The following is a 27,028-nucleotide window of genomic DNA, read 5'->3' on the forward strand; positions in this document are numbered from 1 at the left end:
AATATGGCTTTCCCTCCCCATGCAGTTTTCAGTTTGGCTGTAGATAAAGATGTCAGAGTTGACTGATGTTTTCAGAAACCTGATGCAGGCAGAGTGTCAGTTTTAGTTGCTTAAAGCAAATAGTTGGCTGTTGACAAGGTGGCCTAATTTGGCCTGAGAATAGCTATTATACTAAAGTATAATAGTATAGCTATTCATACTAAAACTGTTATAAATTATAATGAACTGCATAGTACAGGTATATTTATAATTAAATATATGTCAAAATTATGTTTAATTTATTTCTATTTATCCTTTTTTAATTATTGTTTTTATTTTTTTTCTCAATTCTGCCTTTTTGTGAAACCTGGTGTTAGGTTTATCAGAAACTTACTGCAGTATTAAATATTATTGCATTTTAAGGTGAATTTAATTTATTTTCTTGCTATTGTCTTAAAGCATAAGTTAGGCAGTCCCCTAAATTCATGCACACTCACTCATTTTATTTGTGCTTATCACTTGACTTTATTTCTGAGTTTTCTTCCCCATATTCAGAAGAAAAAGTATCATATGAGGGGGCAGGACATTTCTCACTAAAGGGTAACAGATTAAACTAATGGGTTTGAAATATTTTTAGGACTGTAAAAAACAATAATAATAATAAAAAAAAACTTGTATATGATATTGCCATAGTAGATCTAATTAGTGCTCTTTTATATCTTCTGCACAGTTAAAACTGCACCAAGATCTCCAGATCGACGTACAAGTCGAGGTATCCATTCCCAGACAGGCTCCTTCTCTGCTCCAGCTTTGGCTGCCAGTAAAGAAAACCTCCCTGTGCTTAACACTAGGATTATCTGCCCAGGTAATTAGGATTTTGAAATTTGCTCTTCCTTACACTATGTTAATATTGCCCTCTCTTACCCTTCCTGCAGTCAAATAACAATTTTTACATCATGCCAGGGGCTCGACCTGGAAATGCCATAGAAAGTTCCAAATTTGTCTGAAGTGATACAGTCATCTTTGTGTTGGATCATATAGTAGGAATTGCAAAGTAATGTCGAATATTACTGATGGTTGGCACATTACCAGATATAGCAAGTGTTGCGTTTGATTCTGGAGGATGAAAAACACATTCAGAATCTTCTATCGTTCCTTCTAACCATTGGACAGAACCATGGAAGGATCAACCTTCTGGATAAGAGATGTCTATAGATAATTCTCAGGAAATGTATAACTGAAGCTACACAAAGCTGATGTGTGGTGAAAACGGTTGAAAAAAACTTCCTCCTATCCAAATGCAATTAATAGCAGGGAACACCAGTAAAGCACAGTTTTAATTGACTTAATTGGTATAGTTAAAACAGAATGGAACGGAACTTATATTTTTCTGTAGGTCAATTTAGGTGAAAGCTTGTAGAAAGTACTTCTCTTTGTTTACATGCATTACACAGTATTTTGTGTCGTGACTTCAGTATTAGTCAAAGTAGACATGGCAAGACTGTGACCGCACCACTAATTAAATTAAATCAATCAAACTATGACTTTTCCAGTTCTGAAAATGATAAGGGTATTTCTTACCATGCCAGTTGGCTTCCTTAAGCCTCCAGTTATTTTCAGGTCATTCATTCTGTTTTCTTTACATTTTTCAGTGTCCTTTGGACCAGGCCTACCCAACTGCAATTTGTTTTCTAGTTTGTTTGTTTTGTTTTGTTTACATTACTGCCTTGTTCTATGCTTTTTTTTTTCTTTGTGCTTTTCTCCTAATCTTGTCTTGATATCCATCCTTTCTTCATTCCTCCTGAAGACATCAAGTCTTCAAGAGCCTTCCACTCAGCTTGTACTTACCAAGCTGAATATTTAACCATTTACTGAAGGATAGTTAGCTAGTTGCAGAACCAACCACATGAATGCTGATCTTATGACAGTTGCCTTCTAAGGGACAGGACCAAAAGAAAATTGTGATCAGTTTGGAGATGAAGATTAGACTGAGTAAAGAGCTCTAATAATCTTTCTGAATGTTGGATAGCTCATTTGGTTATTATTTGCCAGCCAGTGAATTGAATTTTCTTGAATTTTCTTCTTTTTCTTTTTTTGGTGGTGATACCTGAAAATTTAGCCACCACACTTCAGCAAACCTTTCTTTCTGTTCAAGAAAGCCAGAGAGCTGAAAAGACAAACAGTATAGGTAAAAGTTGAGATTGAAACCCAGACCCTCCACACATGGATTTGATTAATATTTTCTCTCTCAAAATTTTGTGGTTTATATTATGACAATATATGTTTCTCTGTTTAATAAATCAAAATTGTTTATTTTTTCTTGTTTGTTTGTTTTCTTTTTATCAGGTTTAAGGGCTGGCCTAGCTGCTTCTATTGCAGGAAGTTCAATTATTAGTAAAATGTTGCTAGCAAACATCGATCCATTTGGTGCTACACCATTTATTGACCCGGATCCAGATTCACTGTAAGATTTTTTTCCTAAATTTATTGTTTTGCTTTAGTTTGCTTTACTTAATCTTTTTTGTCATATTTTCTTTTCATGACAAAATTATGTTTTGCAATCATTTTTCAGTAGACTTCAAGGTCTGAAAACAGGGCCTTGAAGTGGAGGACAACAAAGAGTGTCTTGCTAAGGACTGGGACAGTGAGGTGTAAAATTTGTGTCCTAAGTTGTCTCTGCATCCTAGGGTGTAGCAATGACAAAGTCTTATGGATAGCATCTGTCTTGTAGGTTGTAGCCCTACATGGAAACCCTAAAACAAAGCACTGCAGTGCTAACAGCATCAGCCAAACATCCTGCACCAGCATGCCTAAATGCATCCCACTTTGTTGTGGCTGTCTTAGAGCTGTGCCAAAGGCAGCTCTTCTTGCCTTGTATGCCTTTGTTATTTTGGGTAAGGTGGAGGTAATGGGTTATGTTAGAGTTTCTTCTTTGTTCTATGGAAGCTGCTTGCACTTGCAAAGAAGACAACAGCCAATCTGTCTCTTCAACTACCATTAGATTTCCTCAGGGAGGTTCAAAGGAACCATCTTGTGATGTCTTTTGCTGATGTATCCACTCTGAGACCAACCACAATCTTGGTCAAAGTTCTGTGTGTCCAGGAACTGTAAAAATGTGCACCTAATTATCTCTTCTTCTAACAGGGAGGGATATTCAGAAAAATGTGTCATGAACAACTATTTTGGAATTGGGTTAGATGCAAAAATTTCACTTGAATTTAATAACAAGCGAGAAGAGCACCCTGAAAAGTGCAGGTAATTGTCAGTGACAGAGCCAAGACATTTCCATAAGTTTTATTTTCCTTATCTCTTTATTTGAAGTTCTTCACTTTTTCCTTCTCCTACAAATGCAAAATGTAATAATATGTATTTCAGTAAGTGAATCTGTTTTTTTTTTTTTTTTCTGTTTTCAGAAGTCGGACAAAAAACATGATGTGGTATGGAGTTCTTGGCACAAAAGAGCTGCTGCAGAGAACTTACAAGAACTTAGAACAAAAAGTTCAACTTGAGGTAATTTTTATTCATGGGTAGAATGACGTCTTTTGCTTCTGCATTATGTAGTGAAGAATTCAGTGTTCCTCTTGAAACCTTTCAGAGTTCTCATGTCAGACTAAGCTGATAAAATCCTGTCCTCATATGCACTGTCTAAGAATGTGTTATGTAAGAGGTGATTCCCCAAGTGATTTCTTGGAGAAAATATCAGTATTTAAATATCCCAAAATATCAATTTTCCCATTTCTTGTAATTGATGTTTTTTTTTATTAAAAAAAAAGAAAGTACAGAAAATATATAAAAGATAGTCTTCTTAATGTCTATTGTATTAAATTGGGAGACCAGGTTTTAAGGATAATAAGAGAAATGTACAGAAGGAAAGGGATAAGGAGTCTTAATCCTTCAGGTTCACTTTAAACTATCTGACAGCTTGAGTACACATATAGAGAGAGCACACAGATGGTCTTACAAAAAAAAAAATCCTGACAAGAGGAGAGATTCTGAGTGTACATCACAAGAAGCTTAGCTACACCTACAGAGACTTTCTCAAATAGGTGTTCAAAAAAGCCACACAGAGAAATCAAAGTATTACCACAGCAACAACAAATGCAGTCAGTGGTAATTATCTGAACATAAAGAGTTTTTATTTTAAGCTCTAGCACCAAATCTAAGTCTTCTTCACAATACTAGGAGCTTAAAGGAGATGATATAAATGGTTACCAAATGCAGAAAAAGACTATAGGATGGTTACAGCTGTGTTCACCTGAAGAATTGTTTAGGTTGGATATTAGGAAGAACTTCTTTACTGAAAGGGTTGTTAGGCAGTGAAGTGGTTGAGTCACCATCCCTGGAGGTCTTTAAAAGACGTTTAGATGTAGAGCTTAGGGATATGGTTTAGTGGAGGACTTGTTAGTGTTAGGTCAGAGGTTGGACTCGGTGATCTTGGAGGTCTCTTCCAACCTAGATGATTCTGTGATTCTGTAATATCTAGGCTGGAGTTTGAAAGAGAACATAAATGGTTTCTCTTTTTTCTTCATGTTAAGTATTTAATATGGAAGTTCAAGATATGTATATGAACATACTTTCTAAGTTAAAAGAATAATTTTAATTTATTGGAACTCTTTCTCTTCACCGAGCTTCAGGAGGAATTTGTATGGTAGAGGCAGATTGCTGTTATCAAAGGATTGAATAATTATCATGGAATTATACAGTAGTTAGTGAATATAATGACAGGAAAGAACATTATGTATGCTGCAGATAGAATTCTAATTTCAGGATATCTGAATACGATTCAAACAAGATTCAATAAGGCATTCATATCTGACCTTTCCATAATTATTTTTGAATATATCTGGAAGTAAACCAACAAGTAGAATTTTCATATTTAGTGTTGCCTTGCATAATATCAGCCTTATGCTAAAACTTGTTATGAGGAGCTCAGACTGAAAAATTAAAATTATCAATTTCAGGAATTGGAGGCAAACCTCCACTATAATGTAAATGACTATGTAGCATCTATTAATATCAGGGCACATGTTGGATACTGTCATGTTTTGATTAAAATGTTAAATTGCATCTTGTTGCTGAGATTAAATCATAAAAACAGAGTGCTAAGCATATTCTGGAAATACTTTGCATTTCTTTCTCATCCTGATACAATTGCTGAAGATTTCCTCATCAACCTATTAGAGAGAGTCCAGCAGAGGGCCATGAGGATTATCAGAGGGCTGGAGCACCTCTCCTACAAAGACAGGCTGAGGGAGTTGGGGTTGTTCAGCCTGGGGAAAAGAAGGCTCTGGGGAGACCTTATGGCGGCCTTCCAGTGCCTGAAGGAGGCCTACAGTAAAGCTGGGGAGGGACTCTTTGTCAGCGGGTGGAGTGATAGGACAAGAGAGAATGACTTTAAATTAAATAATGGGAGATTTAGATTATATGCTAGGAGTAAATTCTCACCAGAGGGTGGTGAGGCACTGGCACAGGTTGCCCAGAGGAGCTGTGGATGCCCCATCCTTGGAGGTATTCAAGGCCAGGATGGATGGGGCTTTGGGCAGCCTGGTCTGGTGGGAGGTGTCCCTGAACATGGTAGGTGGGTTGGAACTGGTGATCCTTAAGGTCCCTTCCAACCTAAGCCGTTCTCTGATTCTATGATTTGTATAATTATAAGATACTTTGATGGGACTAGTAACTCGGTAATTTAGCAATGTTCTTTGAATAAAACTTGACCTGCAAACTGATGATCCCCAAAGTGATACCTGAATCCAGCATTTATGACCTTACATGTCCTACTTGCTTCAAATACACATTGTGGCCCTGATGCAGGACTGTACTTTTGACTCTCAGTTAAATGGTTTGATATTATTGAGCTCACCTGTGCAGTTGTACCACTTTAAGTCAAGACCGATTTCACTGTAAATTTGCTCTGGTGATAATTAAGATAAACTTGACCGGACTAACATGATTCCATGGTTGTGTTGAGTAGCACTTGTTTATGGTTTTTGGAGGATAAAGAGAACCAACCTCTTACATGCAAAAACCTCCCAGATTTTAGCTACAGCCAAAGTAACATAATAGTGAGTCCTAGATTTGCCTTTGCACTTTTGGAAAGAGAATGAATTATTTCCACAGGAAGCCAACTATACAAATACTAACAACACTCATATTTAAGTATGCTTGTGGCAATGATAGAAACATTCTTGTATTTTGTGGTGGGATTTTTTTTATTTTTTTATTTATTTTTTTTCCACTTAATAGGCTTACCTAAATAACAAGTGTATTGCAACTTTGGGAATGCAGAAACAGGATGGGCAAATCAAGCTTTTCGTAACATCAATGAACATTGCTGGCTTAATGTGTACACCCAGGGAATGAGCTTTTTTCATTGCTAAAAGATTTCTAATCCTTGATAAGGGAGAGCATGGTTTAAGTGCATGAGAAATTTCACAGGTAGGGATGTGAAAATGCTTCTTGGAAGAGTCATGGAACACCTCTCCTGTAGATACTCATGTTTTGTCATCGCTGCAAAAATTGGTGCTGAGATTAGGGAGGAAAAGTTTGTATTAGAGCTGCTTTGCAGTGTGGGTGGAATAGGCTTGTGTTAACCTATTAATGACTCTGTCCTCCCCTGCCAGCTCTGTTGAGGCTTCATGTATTAAAAACAGCTGACTACTTTTATCACATTATTTATATACTGAATGAGCTTTTATCCATTACAGTGTGACGGACAATACATCCCCCTTCCAAGTCTGCAGGGCATAGCTGTGCTAAACATTCCCAGTTATGCTGGTGGGACTAATTTCTGGGGTGGAACCAAGGAAGATGATGTGAGTAACACTGAAGAGAAATAACCTTCTGGGCAAAACCTACAATAAATACCATGAACTGCTGTTCTTGTTTAATTTTAATAGTACAGTCTGGATAACAACTCTTATTCAGGGAGGTTGCTTGGGTTTAAACTGTATTGTCTTGTATTTGATTTTTTTTTTTAATGGAAAATATATACCATGGTTTTGTAGTGTCTATTGTCTTCTGTCATGTCCTTTACATTCCAGCAAAATGTTCTAAATCAGGTTTAGTGATTAAAAAAAAAGCATCTCTATGAAATAATATAGTTAGAAAATAATTTTAAAGAAATTACTGGTTTCCCTACATATTATTTGCAACAGTTTGCAAAACAGAGTTTCTCAAAGCATAGATTCCTCTGTTATATTCTAATAATAAGGAAGATGCACAAGGATAATCACTCACACAGTTTATACTTGAATTTTCCTCCTCTTCTACAAACAGCTTTGGACTAAGGGATGGTCATTGAGAAAATTTAATGACTCGTAATTTAGTGGGGATAGTAATCTGTTTTTTAAAAGTTATTTTCAATGAGCTTCTTAAAAATTTTGTAACAATATCTTTTTCTACCTTCTTCCTCAAATCGTCTAAGAAATGTTGCACTACACAGATGCCTGAATGTCTTACAGCAGCACTAAGACTGTTTCATGTCATCTACTTCATGCACAGTACAACCATTGTAATTGCTTGCAGACTACCCCAGTTCTGAATATCCTGATTTACTGTGAGGTCTGACTCACCTAAAACTGTACTCACCAATTAGATTGTGGTTTTAATTGCAACAGTCCAGGACTTTTTTCACCAAAATGCTTTTGCTTTCTTGTGACTTACTATGCTCAGTTTTTATACATATTTTAAAGTCACAACAACTATTTCAACATGTTTCAATATCCTTTTTATTTATTTATTTTTGGTATACGTTGGAGAATGACAGTTATGTTTATATTTGGCTGAGGTGTCTAATGTTTTGATATTCTCCATGTTCACATTCATAGCTTGAAAGCGTCTCTAACGTCTGCTCAGCTCCTGTTCGGGAGTTTATTTTTCTCCCTGGGCCGCCTGACTGAGAGAGAAGATCTGTCCTAGCTGTCATACTGGCATACAGCAAATGTGTATGTCTTGGAGCAGTTTTATTGATATTTTTAGTCATCTGGTGATCAGAGGTGCCAGAAAAGTGACATGGTTGCTCTGGACAAAGTTAGGAACATAAGTCACTGCTTTACTGCAATCTTGAGTGACCAATGGTCAGAGATGGTGGTGGTCTGAAATGCTATCACTTTTGCTTATCTGGACTAAAGAAAGATGTTGCCTTGATGGCTGCAAGTATTTCTGAAATTGGTGAGTCAAAGAGGGCAGCTGCATAGTGAGTTGAGCAGGGCTTCTTTAAACATGTTGTTTTCTTGTCCAGAAGACAAGTTGGAAACATGACCTGTGGTGAGATGCAACAGGAAAGGAGGGAATTGTTTCTTGAGCATTGATCTGTAGAGAGTTGTTTGGCTTCATTTGAAAAAACAATTATATATATACATGGTTGTTTTTCAGTGCAGATATGTTTTACTTGTGGAGAGACACAGTAGATTAGGCTGTGGTTTATTCCATTCTTTTTCTAGAATGGAAGCACAAAATAAATGAAGTCTTGGAACTACTTTTCTTAACCCCTGCTGAGATAGTCCTGTAGATGTCACTTATTAAAGCTGGATCAGGGACTGTCCATACCTTTTTACCTTGGAAAACCAGAAATTCTGTTTCAGATCTTTTCAAGCAGTTCACTTACCCATGGTAAATGAAAAAAATCCATCAGTGAAAACTTTTGGTTCAGAACACACTAGGCCTAGTAAAATTGCATTTTCATTCTTTGACACTGATTTATTCAAGACTTACCTATGCAATCCTGGGATGCTCTGAGGGCAAGTGCTGCAACTGTGGCAATCTACAGCAACAGAGGGCAAACTATGGCAACTGTGCTGTGCAGCCCTTTCCCTGAGATGACTTCCTCAGTCTCCAGGTCAAAGCCACACTCACTGCACTGGGGTGAAGTCTCCCATTGGCTTGTGCGGGGCAGCAAGGACCAAAGTTCCTCCCCATTTCCAGTCCTCTTCCTCACTAAGCCATCACCGCAGCCACTAGCTGGACTATGCAGGCCTGGATCTTCACCGTCTTATTCTCCACCTCCAGGAAGGAGGCACCTCCATTCTCAGGGGGCAGTTGTGTCTTTTGGGCTCCTTTCCAGGATTTTCTCATCTGTTCTCTGGTGTACAATGTAGCTTACTTCACCAAGTGAGGTTGTTTGAGTACCACTCAGAGAAATTTACCCATTATTTACCCATTGTAATCATACTGGAGTGATACCTCCTGCTGACTTTTCTCCCTTGCTGCTCCCTATTCTCTACCACTATAAAGTGATCAAGCTTCAAGTGACCATAGGGCTTACGGTGTCTTCTGGGTCCCTTGAACCAACTGCACTCCAGCCTAAGACTTCCCCCCAGTATGGCTGAGTTCTCCTTTCTCCTCCAGGACACCAGATGGCAATGGCACACACTTAACTTGGTGTAGCTTTGTGAGCTCATGGGAATTCACAGTATTGGCTGGATAAGGACTTTTTTTAGACTTTTTTTTTTTTTTTTCCTAAGGTTTATGGCAGATAATTACACTTTAAGCAAGATTATCCTCAGTATTAAAGCACCATTTATCAAAGCTAAGAGTGGATCAGATGTTGGTTTCCAGAGAATTATAGAAACATAAGCACTTCTGAGAAAAAAGCACCACTGCTCCTCTTAACTTCAAGAACCTCTTCTTAACCAAGTGGAGGTTTAAACTGGCCTTTCATTTTGCATTGAAAAGCATTTCTTAGTCTGCATGTGGGAACATGCCATCTTTTGTATATATGCCTTGTCATTCAGATATTTGAAATGCTGTTGTCATGCTGTTTTAACATAGCATTTGCCTGCTGTCTGTGGTATTTCATTCCTATAATGTTTATAGGGACAATGTAGTTATTCTAAAGCATTTAGATGCATTTAAATGTTGAAACTGAATCTGCAATGAACCTACAGAAAAGAAGGCTGAATTTGTGCTTCATTGGTCATGCACTCTAAGCAACAAATGTACCATGGAAATGAAATATTTTATTTTTCTTTCAGATATTTGGGGCCCCATCTTTTGATGATAAAATCTTAGAAGTTGTGGCAGTATTTGGCAGCATGCAGATGGCAGTTTCAAGAGTTATCAAACTGCAGCACCACCGGATAGCTCAGGTCTGTTTCTTGATGGAAAGCACATGACATAGTTGGCATCTGTTTGGGATGCTGGAGAATGGTGGTACTCTAGATGACCATTGCCCTATACATTAATAAAGCACTGACATTGTTTTAATGTTAACGGGTAACAAATTGTCTTAAATGATGGATGAAGTATAAAAGTGCTTCACCCTTGAGGCAAATCTGGAGGGAAGCCACAGCTCCTAGTAATCAACATATTTCAGGTGGTCCGTCAGTTTGATTAATATTTATTGCTCTGTAAAATAATATGTTTGTTCTTTTCCAGTGTCGGTCAGTGAAGATCACCATACTTGGTGATGAAGGGGTTCCAGTGCAAGTTGATGGAGAGGCATGGATCCAGCCCCCAGGAGTTATTAAAATTGTACATAAAAACAGAGCTCAGATGCTAACACGAGACAGAGTATGTTGAAGAAAGCATGTTATAAGATACCTTTGCTGAAATTGTTTTCTGTAGTGATTTGATTTAGTTATAATAGGAAAAAATAATGCTTACAGAAATGTTTTATAACTATTTTTATTACTTAAATAATTACTTGCAGTTATCTAATTTCTGTAATGAGCTGGATAGAGAAGTGTTCTTTTGTATAAGTGACACATCTCTTTACTAGCTTTTTTCCGTTACATTAGTGCTATTCCCATGTTCTTATTTAATATATCCTAAGAGGAAGAATGCTCAATTTTTATTTTTATTTTTATTTTTATTTTTTTTCCTTTGAGGCACTAAATGTATACACAATCATATACTGGAAATTTTATCAAGTTGCAGAAATAGTGAAGTTCTATAAAGTCTATTTTTCAGCATAATTTGTGCAGATTTCTCTCATCTCTCTGTCCTACTAATTCTCCATCTTCCACATGACAATCTCGGAAAGAAGAGACAAGCAGACTCTAGTCACAAAGCCACTAGAGAGTTCATGCTTGTCCAGGATTACCATGCAAAAGGCTTTATTGTCTCTCAGTTCTCTGTCCACTAGCTGGATGTTGAATCTAGTGTGGAATTGTATTTTATTAAGTTTGTTAACATTTTTTCTGCCATTTCTTTAGGTTTGAACTTTCTATTACTCTCAGATTTGGATCCTACTATACTTGCAAAATATGCTCGCATTGTTATTGCCTTTGTATTCTTACAATTTTGGAAGACATATTTGTTAAGAATAAGAGGGAGGGAGAAATCATTCAGAACTGAATTATTATCTTCTCTGTTTTATAGAGAATCAGATTATTCTCTATACTAAGTTTTAAACAAATAAATGTCACTTCATTATTTAGAGAGCTAGTACTACCTATATAAAATTTTGTGTCATTCCATAAGCTTTTACTATATCAACAAAAATACCACAAGTGCTGTGAACTGACTGCATAATTCATTTTGATCAGGCCTTTGAAAACACCCTGAAGTCTTGGGAAGACAAACAGAAGTATGATTCCTGCAAACCTGTCATTCGATCTCCCTTGTACCCTCAACAGGCTGTTGAGTTGGCTACAGAAGAAGAAGTCACTCAGATACAGCTTTGTTCACAAGCTGCAGAAGAACTTATTACCAGGTACAATAGAATTAATAAGTTTGTAAACCTATACACGAAGACTGAATTATTCATACAAGTGCATACATAGATTTAGTAGTGTGTATTTTCACAGAATCATAGAATGGCTTAGGTTGGAAGGGACCTTAAAGACCATCTAATTCCAGCCCCCTGCCGTGGGCAGGGACACCTCCCACCACACCAGGTTGCCCAAAGCCCCATCCAGCCTGGCCTTGAACACCTCCAGGGATGGGGCATCCACAGCTTCTCTGGGCAGCCCGTGCCAGGGCCTCACCACCCTCTGAGTAAAGAATTTCCTCCTAACAGCTGATTTAAATCTTCCTTCTTGTAGCTTAAGGCTATTCCTCCTTGTCCTATCATTGTCTGCCTGAGGAAAAAGATGTTCTCCATCTTTTTTTACAAGCCCCCTTGAAGTACTGAAAGGCCACTGTGAGGTCTCCCCAGAGCCCTCTTTTCTTCAGGCTGAACACCCCAAGCTCTCTCAGCCTGTCTTGATAAGAGAAAAGTAATCAGAAGTAATTCTTGGAGTCCTTGTTTAGTAGCACTGATAATATAAAAAAGGAATCAAAGAACTACATATTTGTAGTTCTTCAATACTTTTTGTATTGTGCTGGTGACTTAAGTAGACACAGAAAGATGATTTAGATTATAGTTTACCTGAAGGGAAATTTAGCCAAGACAGCTTAAAAACTTCTTTACTGTTAAACAGATAGTCCTGAGGTTGTAATTATGCTGAACTTCAAATAATCTGCAATGATTGCAGCCAATTTTAATGTAATGTCTAAAGGAGTTCTTAAGCTTTTTGTTTGTGGAATACATTTAATATTTTTTAAGATAATTTCTGATGAGTTATCTTAATATGTGAGAGTTTTCCTTTATGTTTTATTTGAGTTAATAGCCCCACATTTTTTGGTCCAAGTCTTGCATAGCATTTGTGTTCTAAGACGGATAAATGCATCTCTATTTCATAGCAGAATAAATCTTCTGTATTATAGATATCATTTATATGAGATTCTGTGTTGCTTGAAGTGATGCTTATTTAAGAACTTGTTTTTATAAAGGACTATATTTCTTACCTGTTTTGTGAACTTTTTATACTTTCTCACATAATATTGCGTACTCTTAAGAATTGCTCTTTATAGGATGTAAGAAATATTTTTCTCTTTTTCCTATTTTTGTAGAATCTGTGAAGCAGCAAAAATACATGGCCTCTTGGAGCAAGAGCTTGCTCATGCTGTTAATGCATGTTCACATGCATTAAATAAAGCCAACCCACGGTTTCCTGAGGTAAAGGAAGAACAGACATTTATGTATAAGTAAATACATTATAATATCTGTGAGCATAATGTTGTGACACAGGATCTCTGTTTTTCTGCCTGCTCCCATATTGCAACAAGCTGAGTGATAATTCTTGAAGTTTTTATAAAAAAGACAGCTAGATATAGATACATATTCTCAAGTTTAAAATGAAATTGCTTAACACATGATTGGACGCTGTATCTACTCCCCTTTTTTGTCACTAGGTGAAAATAAAGGGAAAGCTACTTCAAATTCTGAAGGTGCTAGTCTGCACTGCAGCAGGAAGTCTTAGCTCTTTACATGCCTAAGGAAACACCCCAAAGCTGATAAATTTGGGAGAGATAATGCTCAAAGATTCTGGAATTTCTTAATAATACTGGGAATATGAGTTAGAAAAACTGTCTTCCTACAGAAAAGGGAGAAAAGTCCCTTCCTGATCTTAGATCAATATGATATCTGAGAAAACAGATGAGGTAGTTCCTGCATTCATCATTGTCCTCCCCTGTTGATGTTCCCTTTTGTGATTACTGGGTGTTGGAAAGGGACATTGATAACTGAATATGGGGAACATCTGAGTTTTGTTGTGGTGTGGGAGTAACCAAAAGGAAGATTGGGTGAGGGGCATGGTGAAAGTATGTCTGTTGCCTTTTGGAAGCAGTCAAGAATGTCTGCAGTGGAAATCCACAGCCAGGGGTGTTCATCCTGAAAAGATGCAGCAGTTTGTATTAGTCAAGCAAGATGGTGTACTCTTGTAGTTCTGAGCACAAGTAAATCGAACTCGTGTCAGCAAATAGCAAAAACAATAGCCAAAGTAAGATGACATCTACTTGCAACTTACAACAGTGTAGGCATATCTCCAGACACAGAGTAGAGGCATGATGAAGGCTCAATAAATGATATTACTACACACAGGTCAATACTCGTGAATGTTTTCATAGAAATTTTCACACATAATTGTTGTCCAAACATTATGCAGAGAATACAGAGGGGAGAGAAAGGAAACAGTCTCTCTTTGCACTAGGCAATCTGTGTGTTTTCAGGGGTTGGACCCAAAGATGATTAATTAGATAGAGTCTATCTATATAATTTTAACTGACCTAAGCTTACCCATGGTAAATATGTTAGTTAACCTGTGCTCCTTAAAATATGACTAGCAGTTTACTTCTGCCAAGATTAAGGTGAATGATTTGTAACAATGTTCTGTTAAAAAAGGCCCACAACTTCTCAGTTGCCTATTATGCCATCCATAAAAGTCATGGATTCTTTTCACAGATGTCTTGTCACTGGGCCTTCAGGATTGTATAAGGTCATATTTAATAAAGTTGGGGAAAAGACAGTAAATAAATAATATATTTTTCTTTTTTGTATTCTCAGTGCTGAAGAAGTTGTCAATGTAGAGCTAAATTGATGTATTTCTCCGAGTAGAATACACAGTATATGCTGTAAGCCCAAGTGCTTATTCTCAGACCAACTATCATCCCATCAAATAATTTTTGTGCTTCTTATTCCCCAGAGCCTTACCAGAAACACTGCCATGGAGATAGCCGTCAATGTGAAGGCCTTACATAATGAAACTGAGTCCCTGCTAGTAGGAAGAGTTCCTTTGGTAAGGTGACAAAATATGTTATTTTATTCCCTCATACTTGATGTGATCTGTTCTTTGATTTAGAATACTAACACAGAATTTAAGATATGCTATAAACATCTCTGTAAGGCCAGATGGAAAATAGTACACTGCATTTGTGTCTGGAAGCAGAATGAGTTACAAATTCTTGTCCTAGGTTGGTGTCCATCTTCCCTCACTTGACATATCTAAAAGTCATTACCTGGGCTGCTTTTTTCAATAGTCAATGGAGAAAAATAAATACATCTGTTGAGGCTGATTCACCTCCAGATGTCTTGGAGGCTTATCTTAGAAAAAGATATATCATCTTCTGGAGGTTTAGCATTTAAGAAAACTTCTGGAGTTCTATTATGGGCCATCTTCAGAATTTAAATAGAACTGGGGGTGACAGCTACAGAGCTAATCTGGTCAAGTAAATCTCACCCTTGTTCTAATACCTAGCAGGAATTGTTTTATAACCTTTAACTGGTAAGTGTTCAAGAGACCACTAATGGTACTTAAGACTTTGCTTCATCTCCTTTGGCGAGTGTTTCTGTCCCCAAAATGAAGACGTCTGCTTAAGAATTGCTGTAGCTGGATATATAATTAGAAAATTCATTTATCTGAAATTGTGAAGAGAAGAAAGATGTCAGGTTTTCTATGCTGGTCCAGTTTTACAGTAACAAGATTACTCAGTAGGAACAGATATATTTTCTTCGGATTCAGAAACAGATGTACTGGTACCTTACTGTTGATTTGAATGTTGTAATTAAAAATGGATGTCAGTAAGAATATACCAATTTGTCTGAGATCAGGTGTGAAACATATTGGGGCAGGTTCGGATACGTTTTTTACATGTAAAAAATTGTCCAAGTCCATTCTCCAGTAGCAAGAGTTAGTATATGGCCTAAAGGCTAATAACCACTGAAGTTCTAGAAATAGAATAGAATAGGTTAATTGGAAGGGACCTACAAAGATCATGAAGTTCAACTGCCTGGCCACTTCAGGGCTAACCGAGATTTAAAGCATGTTAGTTATTAAGGGCATTATCCAAATGGTTCTTGAACACTGGCAGGCATGGGACATTAACTGCCTCTCTAGGAAGCCTGTTCCAATGTCTGACCACCCTCACAATAAATAAATGTTTCCTAATATCCAGTCCAAATCTCCCCTGGTGCTGCTTTGTGCTGTTCCCACGCATCCTATCCTTGGTTACTGGAGAGAAGAGCTTGGCACCTCCCTCTCCATCCCCCCTCCCCAGGAAGTTGTAGGGAGCAACAAGGTTGCCTCTTATCCTTTTTTTTATCCAGACTAGACACCCAGGTGTCCTCAGCCTCTCCTCACAGGTCGTGCTTCCAGTCCTTTTACCAGCTTTGTTGCCCTCCTTTGGACATTCACGGACCCTAACACCCTTTTTATATTGTGTAGCCAAGAACTGCACACAATATTGAAGGTGAGGCTATGCCAATGTTAATTACTGTGGGATAATCACTCACTTCTTTTGGCTGGTTTAGCCCTCCTGGTTTGCCAGGGCACACCGCTGGCTCATGTTAAGCCAACTGTCAACCAGCAACCCCAGCTCCCTTTCTGCACAGCTTCTTTCTAGCCACTCATCTCCCATTCTGTACCGATGTCCAGCATTAGTTTGTCCCAGGTGCGGAATCTCACATTTTCCAATCATTAAATCATTAGGGTTCGAAAAGACCTCCAAGATCATCTGGTCCAACTGTCACCCTACTTTGCTGAACTTGATGCCGTTGATAATTGTTCAATGTTCCAATCTACCTAGATCCCTCTGCAAGGTCTCTTGTCTGTTTAGAGAGTCAAGAGCACCTCCCCATTTCATAAAATAGTTAAAGATTAGGCTCATATGATCTATTTTATGAAGTTTTAAAAGGGAAGAATATTCATTAGCTGATTTTGTTCAAGACATGGGAAAAATATCTACTGGTGTTTCTCTCTCTCTCTCTCTCTTTTTTTTTTTTTTTTTTTTTCCTCCAGATAGCTATTACTAATTCCCCATTTGAGATTGAATGAGGAATCAATAGAGAAAACTGTTTAGTTTTTAAAATAGTTTGGGAAGAGGAATCAGAGGAAAAAGCTTAAGTTGCTGATGCAATACTAGGACTAGTGTAATTTATCAAGGCAATCTAGGAATAATATTATTATGGAAACTTTCCAACTGAAACATTACCTCTCATAGTGTTGTTGAGCTGATCCATGTTCAAACTCCTAAACTTAATTTGATTCATTTGTCTGTGTCTGATTTTTGCATATTTTATTTCTGTTTCTCATTATGGTCTATGCATATGTCTTCATGGGTCTACATCAAAGATATTTTTTAATAAAAAGTTGTTTGGAAGTTACCTAGGTATCTTCCAGAAATGTCCATTACACTCATTTGACAGCATTCTTACTTTTCTTACTCAGAATAGTATTCCAGTTACACTAACAAGGCACCGTTGTAGCCTTATTGGCACATATTTTATAAGCTACATGTATCTTGGTTCCTCACTTTGATTAGAAACAGATGAAGTGTAAAAGTGTAAGGTGTTGCTTGATCTTTCTTCTGCTGTTCTATCATACACTGTTCTCCAGTCTTTCTCCCCTGACAAAGCTAGACATTCTTTCTTTAATATCTTTTTTTTTTTTTTTTCTTCAATAATCCCCCATCCTCTCATCTGTGATCAAAGCTCCCTGTAGCTGTCAGCTGATGCCTCCCTTGCATATGCTATTTGGTAAGCTTTTTCTCTGGTTGCTGTTTACGAGCTCTGAGTATTTCCATTACAAGGAGACAAGAAATCTAAATGCATTTGCAAGGAGACTGTGATTCTTGCCACCTCCTATAAGATAAAGTTAACCAATTTCATATGACAGTATCAGCTGGGTGAAAAGGGTGAATTTTAGTTAATTTTAGTTAAATGAAAAGATGGGACAACAAAGCTGATTTGTGGAATCTCACAGATTGTTATGGCTGGAATACGGTTTGGAAATAAATAAAAAAAAAAAATGTAGTTATGTTTCATGCAGAAATTTACCAAATCATTAGAATGGCTTAAGTTGGAAGGGACCTTAAAGATCATCTAGTTCCAACCCCTCTGCCATGGTGGGGATACCACCCACTACATCAGGTTACCCACAGTCTTATCGAACTTGGCCTTAAACAATTCCAGGGGTGGAGCATCCACAACTTCTCTGGACAACCTGTGCCAGTTCTTCACCACCCTCTGAGTGAAGACTTTCCTCCTAACATCTAATCTAAATCTCCCCTCTTTTAGTTTAAAACCATTCCCCCTTGTCCTGTCATTGTCTGCTTAACATTGTCTGCCTGTCACCCATGTGATAAAGATACTAAACAGAACCAGTCCTAAGACAGCCCCCTGAGGGACACCACTCATCACTGGCCTCCACCTGGGCATTGAGCTGTTGACTGCAACTCTGACTACAGCCATTCAGCCTATTCCTTGTCCACCCTTCAAATCCATATCTCACCAATTTAGAGAAAAGGATGTCATATTGGGACCAGGTCAAAGACTTTAAAGAACTCCAGGTAGATGAATGCACCGTTTCGCTTTTTACTTTTTTAAAAGCATTTCCAATTTGGAACAGAGCACTATTTTACAATATACTAAGGGATAAGTAAAACATTCATTTCAGTTGAATGAAAGGATCTGAGCTCACTGAAATCAAATACCATCATATGAAAAAATTAATTTGGGAAGAAACTGAAAAATCCTTTATCTTAAACATTTAATTTGTAGTGTTAATTTTCAACTTGGATATAAGAAGCTTTTTCTAGATGTTCTAGCAGGAGAATTTACCCTAAATTTGATGACTCCTTTACCAGAATTGCACTGTAGGTTGTTTTTATTTTTTTCCTTTTTTCCTTTTTTCCTTTTTTTTTAGTAATATTTCTAATGCATAAACTTTCTCACCATTGAGTGAGAGTTTCTTGGCCCTAAGCAAAACATTTCCCTTTGAGAATCAAGCAATTAGATAAGTGCTTATTGAGAGAGAGCTTCAGTCATTTATATAAAAATACAAGACTTCATAAATAATTTTTAAAAATGAAAACACAAGAAAAATTGTAACTTCTTCAAAGACAAGTGGGTTATTAAAATTATCTAAACATTCAAATTGATAAAATGTAAGGCAAAAGAAAGATCTGTCTGCTTATAGGGACTGAATTATCTCCCCAAATTCTATGGACTTTAGAAGAGAAAAGAACACTATAGCAAGAAGGAGCTAATATTTCCAATATAACTATACTAAACAGTGATATCTTACTAATGATGATCTCTACTCTGAAAAGTGGTAATATATGCAAACTATTGAAGGAAAAGAAAAAAAATTCTGTTAGGTAGGATAAATTAGTGGGGACTTGTAATTTATCTCCAAAAACCTAAAAAGTCAAAATCTTTTACCGGCACTGGACATCAAAGATGCTCTTACAAATCCAGTTTAAAAATACATTCATTTGTATGTAACTTCATTAGATCTTTTCAAAAAGATACTCTGAACTGCTTTGAGTCTACTTTTACTTCAAAGAGAAAAATGGATGTTCAGATTGCTTGCTTAGTGATTCCAAGCAACTCGTTCCAGGATGCAATTCTTTATCTCAAAATGGTGCTTCAGCAACCCAAGACAAGCCCAAAACAGCTTTGCCTTGGATGAGCTGTTTGCCTTACCCTTTCCACATAAATTTCACTCACACAACAGCTGCAGAACATGGCTTTCTGACCAAGGTTCAGAGGAAAACTGATACATACATAGGATTCTCAAAGTGTTGATAGAGCCAAATTCCTATAGGTCAGTAAGTCCCAAGCTTTTTATACTTTCATTTCCTCGTTGGCCTTCACTTTGGCTTTTTGTCTCCCCTCGGAGGCTGCAGTCTCGTTCCCCTTCCATGCCTGGTGCCTGTTCCTTCACACCTTCAGCCAGCAGCAGTGGCTGAAGTGGCTCCATGTCTCACCTGTTAAGAAGGGGTAGTTCAAATCTCGTATCACCACTGGAATGCCTTTGGGAATGGGATGTCTTTGGGAATGGAATGCCTTGGAAATCCATTCCAAGAGATCATTGAGTGTCTTAGAGATTCATGATACAAGCGTGTCTTAGAGATCCATGGCACAAGATCCATTTCCTCTTACCTGACCATGTAAGAGTGTTCTATCATATGAAGAAATCTGCAAATAATAACTTGGGCTTACTACCATCTACTTATTTTTTTTTACCATCACATTTCATACAAAGACTTTCCAGGCTATTGTCCTTCTGGTTAGTTTTTTACTCCCTTGTGCTGGAAGCTACCAATTTCAATGTTGTGTTGTGGTGTCGGCGTTATCAGATAACTTTTGTTCTGTGAAGGCTCACGAATGTGGTGAATGGGTCTACACTAAATGTAGTGTCAGGGTGGACTGAAATGCCTCTGAAGGAAAATTTAAGTTGGTAAGACATGTTTTCACATTTTTCATTTACATTTGCTGCAATGTAGTCATCTGTTTGTGTGTGGTAACAACATATTCGGATATAAAAAGTTATATGGTAACAAATCTTAAAGTACTGTTTTTCTGGCATATTTATAAACAGCAGTTAGAAGCTCCCCATGAAGAGCTGCTCTCTGATGCTTTGCACAGCGTGGAGACAGAGTTGAGAAAACTTGCTGAGATACCTTGGCTTTATTATGTTTTTCAACCAAATGATGATGAGGTGAGTTTGATTAATACTTTCTGTTTCTAATTAAACTTTATTTTTAAGAGGGAAGAGTAAGTTAGACTCATAATGTGGAGAGGCAATTTCGGTAATGATGCTAGATCATTTCTGTCTGCTGTGAGCGAGCCCAGAGCTTAGGGCATTTTTTTGTATTCTGTTCCCTCTTATGAACTGAAAAGGCTTCTAATGGTTATTTAGCAAATGAAACTAGTATGGAGTTAGATCCTTACATAATTCTTTGCAGAAGTAAAACCATCTCAAGTATGTAATTTAAGTGTTGCTTTCTGTTAATTAAAGGTAACTATGTTTTTCTTTCATCCAGGATCCTCCTTTGGATTATGCTAAAAGAAACAACAGAAGTACAGTGTTTCGCATAGTGCCAAAGTTTAAAAAAGAAAAAATTCAGAAGCATAAGACCAGCCCTCAGCCTGGTATGTGTTTTGAAATTACAAGAAAAATAAATAACATTTGGGGAAAATGTGATGTTGTGTTTGTCTGTGGGTTGGTTGGGTTTTTGTTTGTTTGTTTGTTTCATATTTTTAGTGAGAGTTGAAATTAAGTGCTCTACCTAAGAGTAAAGTCCTGACCTTGATAAATGGAGAGGCAACTGAACTAACTGTCATCTTTATTAGGATGAATATTCCTTCAGTGCATTTAGAAATCATTCAGTAGGACCCCATGACTTCCAGGCGAACCAAAGAACTACTGCAAAAATATTTACAAAGCTACTGTTTTATCACGAAACAGGACCCATGTCTTTGCTGGTGGTTGCAGTTGATTAACTCATAGCAATATAAGCCATACGTAGACCCACAGTTTCCCTGTGAAGCTCCAATTCAGGTTTTTCAGGTTAGTTTCAGGAGCTGTGCAATACCTTTATCACACTGGTTTAATTAACCAGATAGTCTTAAATTTCAGGTGGTTTTCAAGTTCAGTGGTTTAGGCAAGTCAAACAAAAAGCCATGATAGTCAATATTGATCTTTTAATTAGTAGAATTTGAACAAACTCCACTCTCCTCTCTTCCCACCATTATCCATGAACTTACTTCCTTAATATTATGTCCAGGAGTTAATCAGTGATCAGATGGCCCTGAAACTGTTTCTACATCTTTGTGTTTTTAATGGACAATCTGCAAAATCTTGCCATTGTTGACTAGACTTCAGTTTCAGATTAGACTTCAGATTAACTTCACTTTAAAACTAAAGCAGCATTGAACGAAGTTGCAAAATTATAGCAATAAGTAGCATAGCTTTTTTTTTATTATTAAATGTGCTCTTATTAGGACTAATGTGGGCAACTAACCTTAGAGAACAATGTTTTACAGAGAGCTTATTAATGACCCATGTAACCCAATAGTTTAAAGAATACTTGTAGCATTAATTAATACTAGAAATTGTTAATTAAAACTGGACTTGCTTGCTGCCATTGCTATATCTGAGGTATGGTTTATATATTAATTGTACATGTTGATTAGTTTTTGAAGGCTTCTTCTCTTCCTGGATGACTACTAATAAATTAATGGTATAAAGCAGAACATTAGACTTTGCGTCACTGATCCTAAGATTGTTTAATGCGAATTTGTTGGGACATGAGGTTTTAAAGGCTTTACTGAAGAAACTGTAGTAAAGCTGAAAGCATGGCTGCAAAGCAAAGAACCCCAACTTTGTTTAGATACTTTCTCATGTTAACTGCTAACCTGTAACCTGCATGTATAAAGGAAATTGTCGTTTTTTCTGGAAATGACACCTCTAACCTTTCCCTTTGCTAGCACGGCAATTCTACTCTGTTTTCCACTCTCTTTGGCCTAACCTTTGCTTGTAATGCATTTGAGCATGTAGAAATTAAGGGGGTTTTGCTCTTAACTTTGGTAGTTCAAAAATGGGGCACAGATGAAGTTGCTGCTTGGCTGGATCTGCTCAGTTTGGGAGAGTACAAAGAAATCTTCATCAGCCATGACATCCGAGGCTCTGAGCTTTTACATCTGGAAAGGCGAGATCTTAAGGTATTTCCTTTGTGCTACTTTTCTGCTATTGACCATTTTCTTTGACAAAACAACAACCAACTTTTCTTCTTTCCCTGCACTTGTTATGTGCTTGTAGCTTGGCTTACACTGTGCAAATATGCAATAAACTAATATGCGCTGTCCTTTGGCCTGAATTTCTTAAGTGCTGAATTGTACTCGCTACCAAGAATATCCGTGTTACCAGAAATTTCCTTTTTTGCACCTTATGTAGTATGATAGCATTATAGTTTATGTCAGAAGGCATAGGAAAAGCATGTTTGATATCTTACTGACATCAGCGTAATATAATGTTATCTTCAAGAGATCACTGTTTCCATTAAACAGGATCAGTGAGGATCAGTTTATTAAACTGGTGATAATAATATTGAATATATCTCCCACAAGGTCAGCAGCTGCAAGCAGCTCACTTGCTTCCAGTGATTTGTTGTATATATACTGGATAAAGTTGATGTGAGAGAGATGAGCAGCTTAATAAACTGTGGTGTTGGACTTAAATGGTATTGGTGTTTTTATGTCAAAGTAGACTTTCACAGTAGGATTTCTCATCCCCAGCCAATCGCTGCCTGATTTTAACTATATAGACTTAAAAAAGAACATTTTATTTTGTCTGACTGTCTCAAATATCCTAAAACTTTCTTCCTCTGAGGTCAGATTGGTAAGTTTTGCAGGGAGAAATGTTACGTAGCAGTATGAGGCTGTTATTTGAGCTTGCTGGTCTTTTTCAAGAATGACTTAAGTGCATCCATTATATGTAATAGAGGCTACATCTTTGGGGATTCATTACATTAGTTTTTCCAGGAACTCAGTAGTAATGAGTTCTTGATAATGTGTTTTGCAACTGCTTTTAGCATGTAAGGGAGGAAATAGGGTATTGTATAAATCACAAACATTTATGTTTAGAGTGCAAGTCATTGCTCTAGCCACAGTGCAGTAGTCTCCTGATATGGGCAATACTTTCATATACATGTGCCATTTTTCATTAAGTTTCTTACATAGTTTCAAATCCTGACACTATAATGTAGTGCTTACATTGTGTGACTTTTGCAGTAGACTGTAGCTGCTCAAGATAGTTGCATCTGATAGGATGTCTTTAGCTGTTGCCTGTTATTTTACCCTTTCGATATTAGATTGCCTAAGCTTCTCTCCGTGAAATTCTTTCAGGACAGTACAGTCACTGCATGCACAAAGCTGCCCAAGCAACCCACCACTTTGTGTTCCAGTGATGGATATTTCAAGTTCTTTTTCTGAATGGTCACTGAACAAATGTAAAGCTTAACTGGGAGATTCTGCTAAAATGTTAAGGAATCTTAATAAAAACAAGATATCAAATTTGTTAGGATAAGTAGAATGGTTCAGTTGAAAGGGACCAACAAAGATCATTAAGTTCAACTGCCAAAAATGGTGGGAAAGACCAGTGTCAAACTAGGCATGGTTTCAGGCCCCTGATAGGTACCAATCTGACTACATACCCAGAAGACTGGCACTTCAACCTAGTAAATAACTGCAGCAGTTTAATCATCAGCCTGTTCTCTCTGTTACTAAGACAGATATGGATTCAGCCTAAATGAAACCCCATCACAAAGGCTGAGCCCCTGAAATTTGTGTCTTAGAGTCTACACAGAGAAAGACTTCTACTGTCTTGAATAATTTAAGCAGGTTTTAAGTTGCTGTGCATATCTGGGCTAGTGGAAGTCTTGCACTAAAATTGTCCCTTCTGCTTGTTATCAGAGCTGGAAACTTCCAAAGTAGTACTTTTTGTAAGGTAGGCCAAGCTTTTGGCCAAGTGCGGCTTGCACTCCATGGAGCAACTCTAAATTTAAATAGCGGAGTTGAGCACACATCTTGTTCATTACATCTGGGGTCTGATCTCTGCAGGTAGCTAGTTAAGGATGCTCAGGGACCCTGCAGTTTTCTGCCCAGTGACCTAACTGGTGTCAAGATGTATAATGTGATACAAAGAAAATGAGGAACGTATCACAAGTTGTCCTGCTAATTTGTCCTCTCTTTGGCTGTTGAGATATGCAGATGAGTCTTCAGTGCTTTTGTGAGTGATAATCTGTCTACAGGTTCTCCTCCAGTGCAAGGCTAGTGCTTCCTGCCAGACTAAATGGCATAGTCATTGATTCACAGTCTCTTAATCCATGTGCTATAGTTACCTCTATGACCTCTCAGGTATACAACAGGAAAAATAGTTGCCCATTTTCAATTCTGTGATTCTGTGATTTAAATTGAATACTCTGGGCCCACTTTTCTATGGTCAAAAGAAGAGATAAAAAGCAGTAAGGAGAAGGATTTGATGAAACTCTCTTCCTTTGCATGCATCACTGAACTAGATCAATACCTTGACTGAAGAGCTGGATCACAGAATCATAGAATCACAGAATGGTTTGGGTGGGAACAACCTTAAAGATCACCCAGTTCCAATCCTACTGCCATGGGCAGGGACACCTCCCACCAGACCAGGTTGCCCAAAGCCCCATCCAGGCTGGCCTTGAACACCTCCAGGGATGGGGCATCCACAGTTTCTCTGGGCAGCCCGTGCCAGTGCCTCACCACCCTCTGAGTAAAGAATTTCCTCCTAACACCTAATATTAATCTCCCCTCTTCAGTTTAAAGACATTCCCCTTTGTCCTTTCATTGTCTGCATGAGCAAAAAGATGCTCTCCATCTTTTTTACAAGCCCCCTTTAGGTATTAAAAAGCTGCCTCGAGGTCTCCCTGGCACCTTCTCTTCTCCAGACTGAACATCCCCAGCTCTCTCATCCTGTCTTCATAGGAGAGGTGCTCCAGCCCCCTGACCACCCTCATAGCCCTCCCCTGGCCCCGCTCTCCCAGCCCCACACCCTCCTTGTGCTGGGCCCAGCCCTGGACGCAGCACTCCAGGGGGGGCCTCCTGAGGGCAGAGCAGAGGGGACAATCCCCTCCCTCCCCTGCTGCCACCCCTCTGGCAGTGCAGCCCAGGATGCAGTTGGCCTGCTGGGCTGCGAGCACACACTGCTGGCTGCTGTCGAGGTTTTTGTCGAGGGTACTGTCTCCTTAGAACTCCAGAGCAACCTTGGCTTCCTTGAAGGATTTCCATGTCTCTTGCCAGCTCCAGGAGGAGTGAGTGTTAAGCTGAAGTTTGTGCTGAGGACTGGCATTTCATCTTTGTCTTTGGTAGTAGTGCATTTTGGAAAAGTTCTTGTACGGAAGCTGGTTTGTAAGATTTGCTAGACTTCAGACACACATGATTTCTTTTGACACTGGGAATATTAGTAGGGTAGGTTTCTGACCTGGAAGATAATTGTATTTGGGAATTTTTATATAAATTGCTTGGTAGTTTAACACTCTTGATACATTTTAGCAAAATCTGTGGGCAAACCTGGAATAAATGTATTGTGGGCTATCAGACTGGGGCTAATCACAGTTGAGTAATGTAGATGAAGAACTCCTGAAAGCTGTTGCAAGAATTTTCATCTGCTTCTTCTTCTTGCTCTTTTTTATTTTATTTTATTTTATTTTTGATTCATATCTGCCAGAGGCATAAAAATTGTAAAGTTTGTAGGGAGAGCATAAGGAGAGGTGACCCTGTAGTTTTATGGCCATAGCTGGGGAAAAAAGTCTGTTTTCTTCCTCAGTCTCTGGGTAGAATCTTGTCTTCAAAATGAAGTTTTTGGAGATAATTTTGGGAATGATGCATGGTAGGCTGCTGTAGCAGACCTGTTTAGTTGAGATGAGAGAAATTCTGCAGACTTTCCAACTGGGAATACTACATAGTATCTATTGTCAGAAATGTATCTCTTAATTTCCTTCAAACCAGGCTGTTACACAAGCATGATATTTTATGTATTTATGGCATGGTAGGGTTTAACAAAAGGGTCCCCAGAACTTCAGTAAGTCTGAATGTCACTCAGGATGGAACTAAAACTAAAAATTCTTGTTTCTGTAACATAAGAGTGTTGATGATAATTTATAAAGGTTGGTGGAAAAAGTGGCAAATTTTTGGGGACTTCCATAATATGATTCTTCTTATCTTTGAAGTCTGATAGTACCTCACTATGTTGCTTCTCCAGCAGTTCTACTCATGATTTTTTTTTTTTTTTTTTTTTTCTGAAAAAATTGGAAGTTCTTTAACACGTGGTTTCTTATAGTTTGGAAAGTATCATACAGGTTTTTCTTTAGATAGAATTTCTGCCACAGAGCATCTGGGTTACTTCAGTAGTTTCAATAGTCATGCATAATTTTGTTTAATTGGAAAATTAAGTTTGACATAAATAAGAAAAGTTTTTCCAACTACAAATCTATAACGAAAAAGGTTAACATCATTGTTGGATGAATTTAAGCAGTCTGCCCACATCACGTCTCTTAATTTAAAAATTAGTATTATTTTTATTTTTATTTTTTTTTTTTTAATTTAGATGACCACTCATTAGTGGAAACGATATAAATGGATGTGATGTGAAAAAAAAAAAATCTAATAGGTTTATGAATAGCACTTGGTTTGGGGACTTTCTTGAGCACATCGTGAACTGAAAAGTTCACTGAAAAGTTGACATTTTCGTACCAAAGTTCTGTAAAAGATGGTGACATATTGTAGTATTGTCAGTTTTCTACTAAAAAACAGCCTTTTTTTAAAAAAAAAATGGACATAACTAGAATTCAATCTTGACTCTGAAAATTAATCCACCTGTTCAATCCGTGCATTTACTCTAAAATAATTAATGCCCATCTTACCAACCCTTTCTTGTTTTGGAGAAATGCCAAATGAATTTCTTACTAACAC

At 37.6% G+C, this 27,028-nt stretch overlaps 1 protein-coding gene across 6 annotated transcripts in view; it reads left to right on the plus strand.

The window, feature by feature from the left end:
• The window catches only part of DGKH (diacylglycerol kinase eta), a 175,537-nt gene that overhangs the window by 136,689 nt on the left and 11,820 nt on the right, over positions 1 to 27,028 (plus strand). For 4 of the 6 annotated variants that reach the window (XM_035322150.1, XM_035322162.1, XM_035322171.1 and 1 more), the window contains 13 exons: positions 710 to 844; positions 2,326 to 2,443; positions 3,124 to 3,234; positions 3,393 to 3,489; positions 6,684 to 6,791; positions 9,951 to 10,064; positions 10,354 to 10,488; positions 11,466 to 11,632; positions 12,814 to 12,919; positions 14,445 to 14,537; positions 20,121 to 20,240; positions 20,566 to 20,674; positions 22,116 to 22,246. In XM_035322150.1, the coding sequence (XP_035178041.1) occupies positions 710 to 844; positions 2,326 to 2,443; positions 3,124 to 3,234; positions 3,393 to 3,489; positions 6,684 to 6,791; positions 9,951 to 10,064; positions 10,354 to 10,488; positions 11,466 to 11,632; positions 12,814 to 12,919; positions 14,445 to 14,537; positions 20,121 to 20,240; positions 20,566 to 20,674; positions 22,116 to 22,246 (1,544 nt within the window). The remainder of the gene's footprint in view (positions 1 to 709; positions 845 to 2,325; positions 2,444 to 3,123; positions 3,235 to 3,392; positions 3,490 to 6,683; positions 6,792 to 9,950; positions 10,065 to 10,353; positions 10,489 to 11,465; positions 11,633 to 12,813; positions 12,920 to 14,444; positions 14,538 to 20,120; positions 20,241 to 20,565; positions 20,675 to 22,115; positions 22,247 to 27,028) is intronic. The other 2 variants (XM_035322158.1, XM_035322187.1) reach the window with 1 other exon arrangement.

This window comes from Oxyura jamaicensis, chromosome 1 (assembly GCF_011077185.1).
Source record: "Oxyura jamaicensis isolate SHBP4307 breed ruddy duck chromosome 1, BPBGC_Ojam_1.0, whole genome shotgun sequence".
Taxonomy (NCBI): domain Eukaryota; kingdom Metazoa; phylum Chordata; class Aves; order Anseriformes; family Anatidae; genus Oxyura; species Oxyura jamaicensis.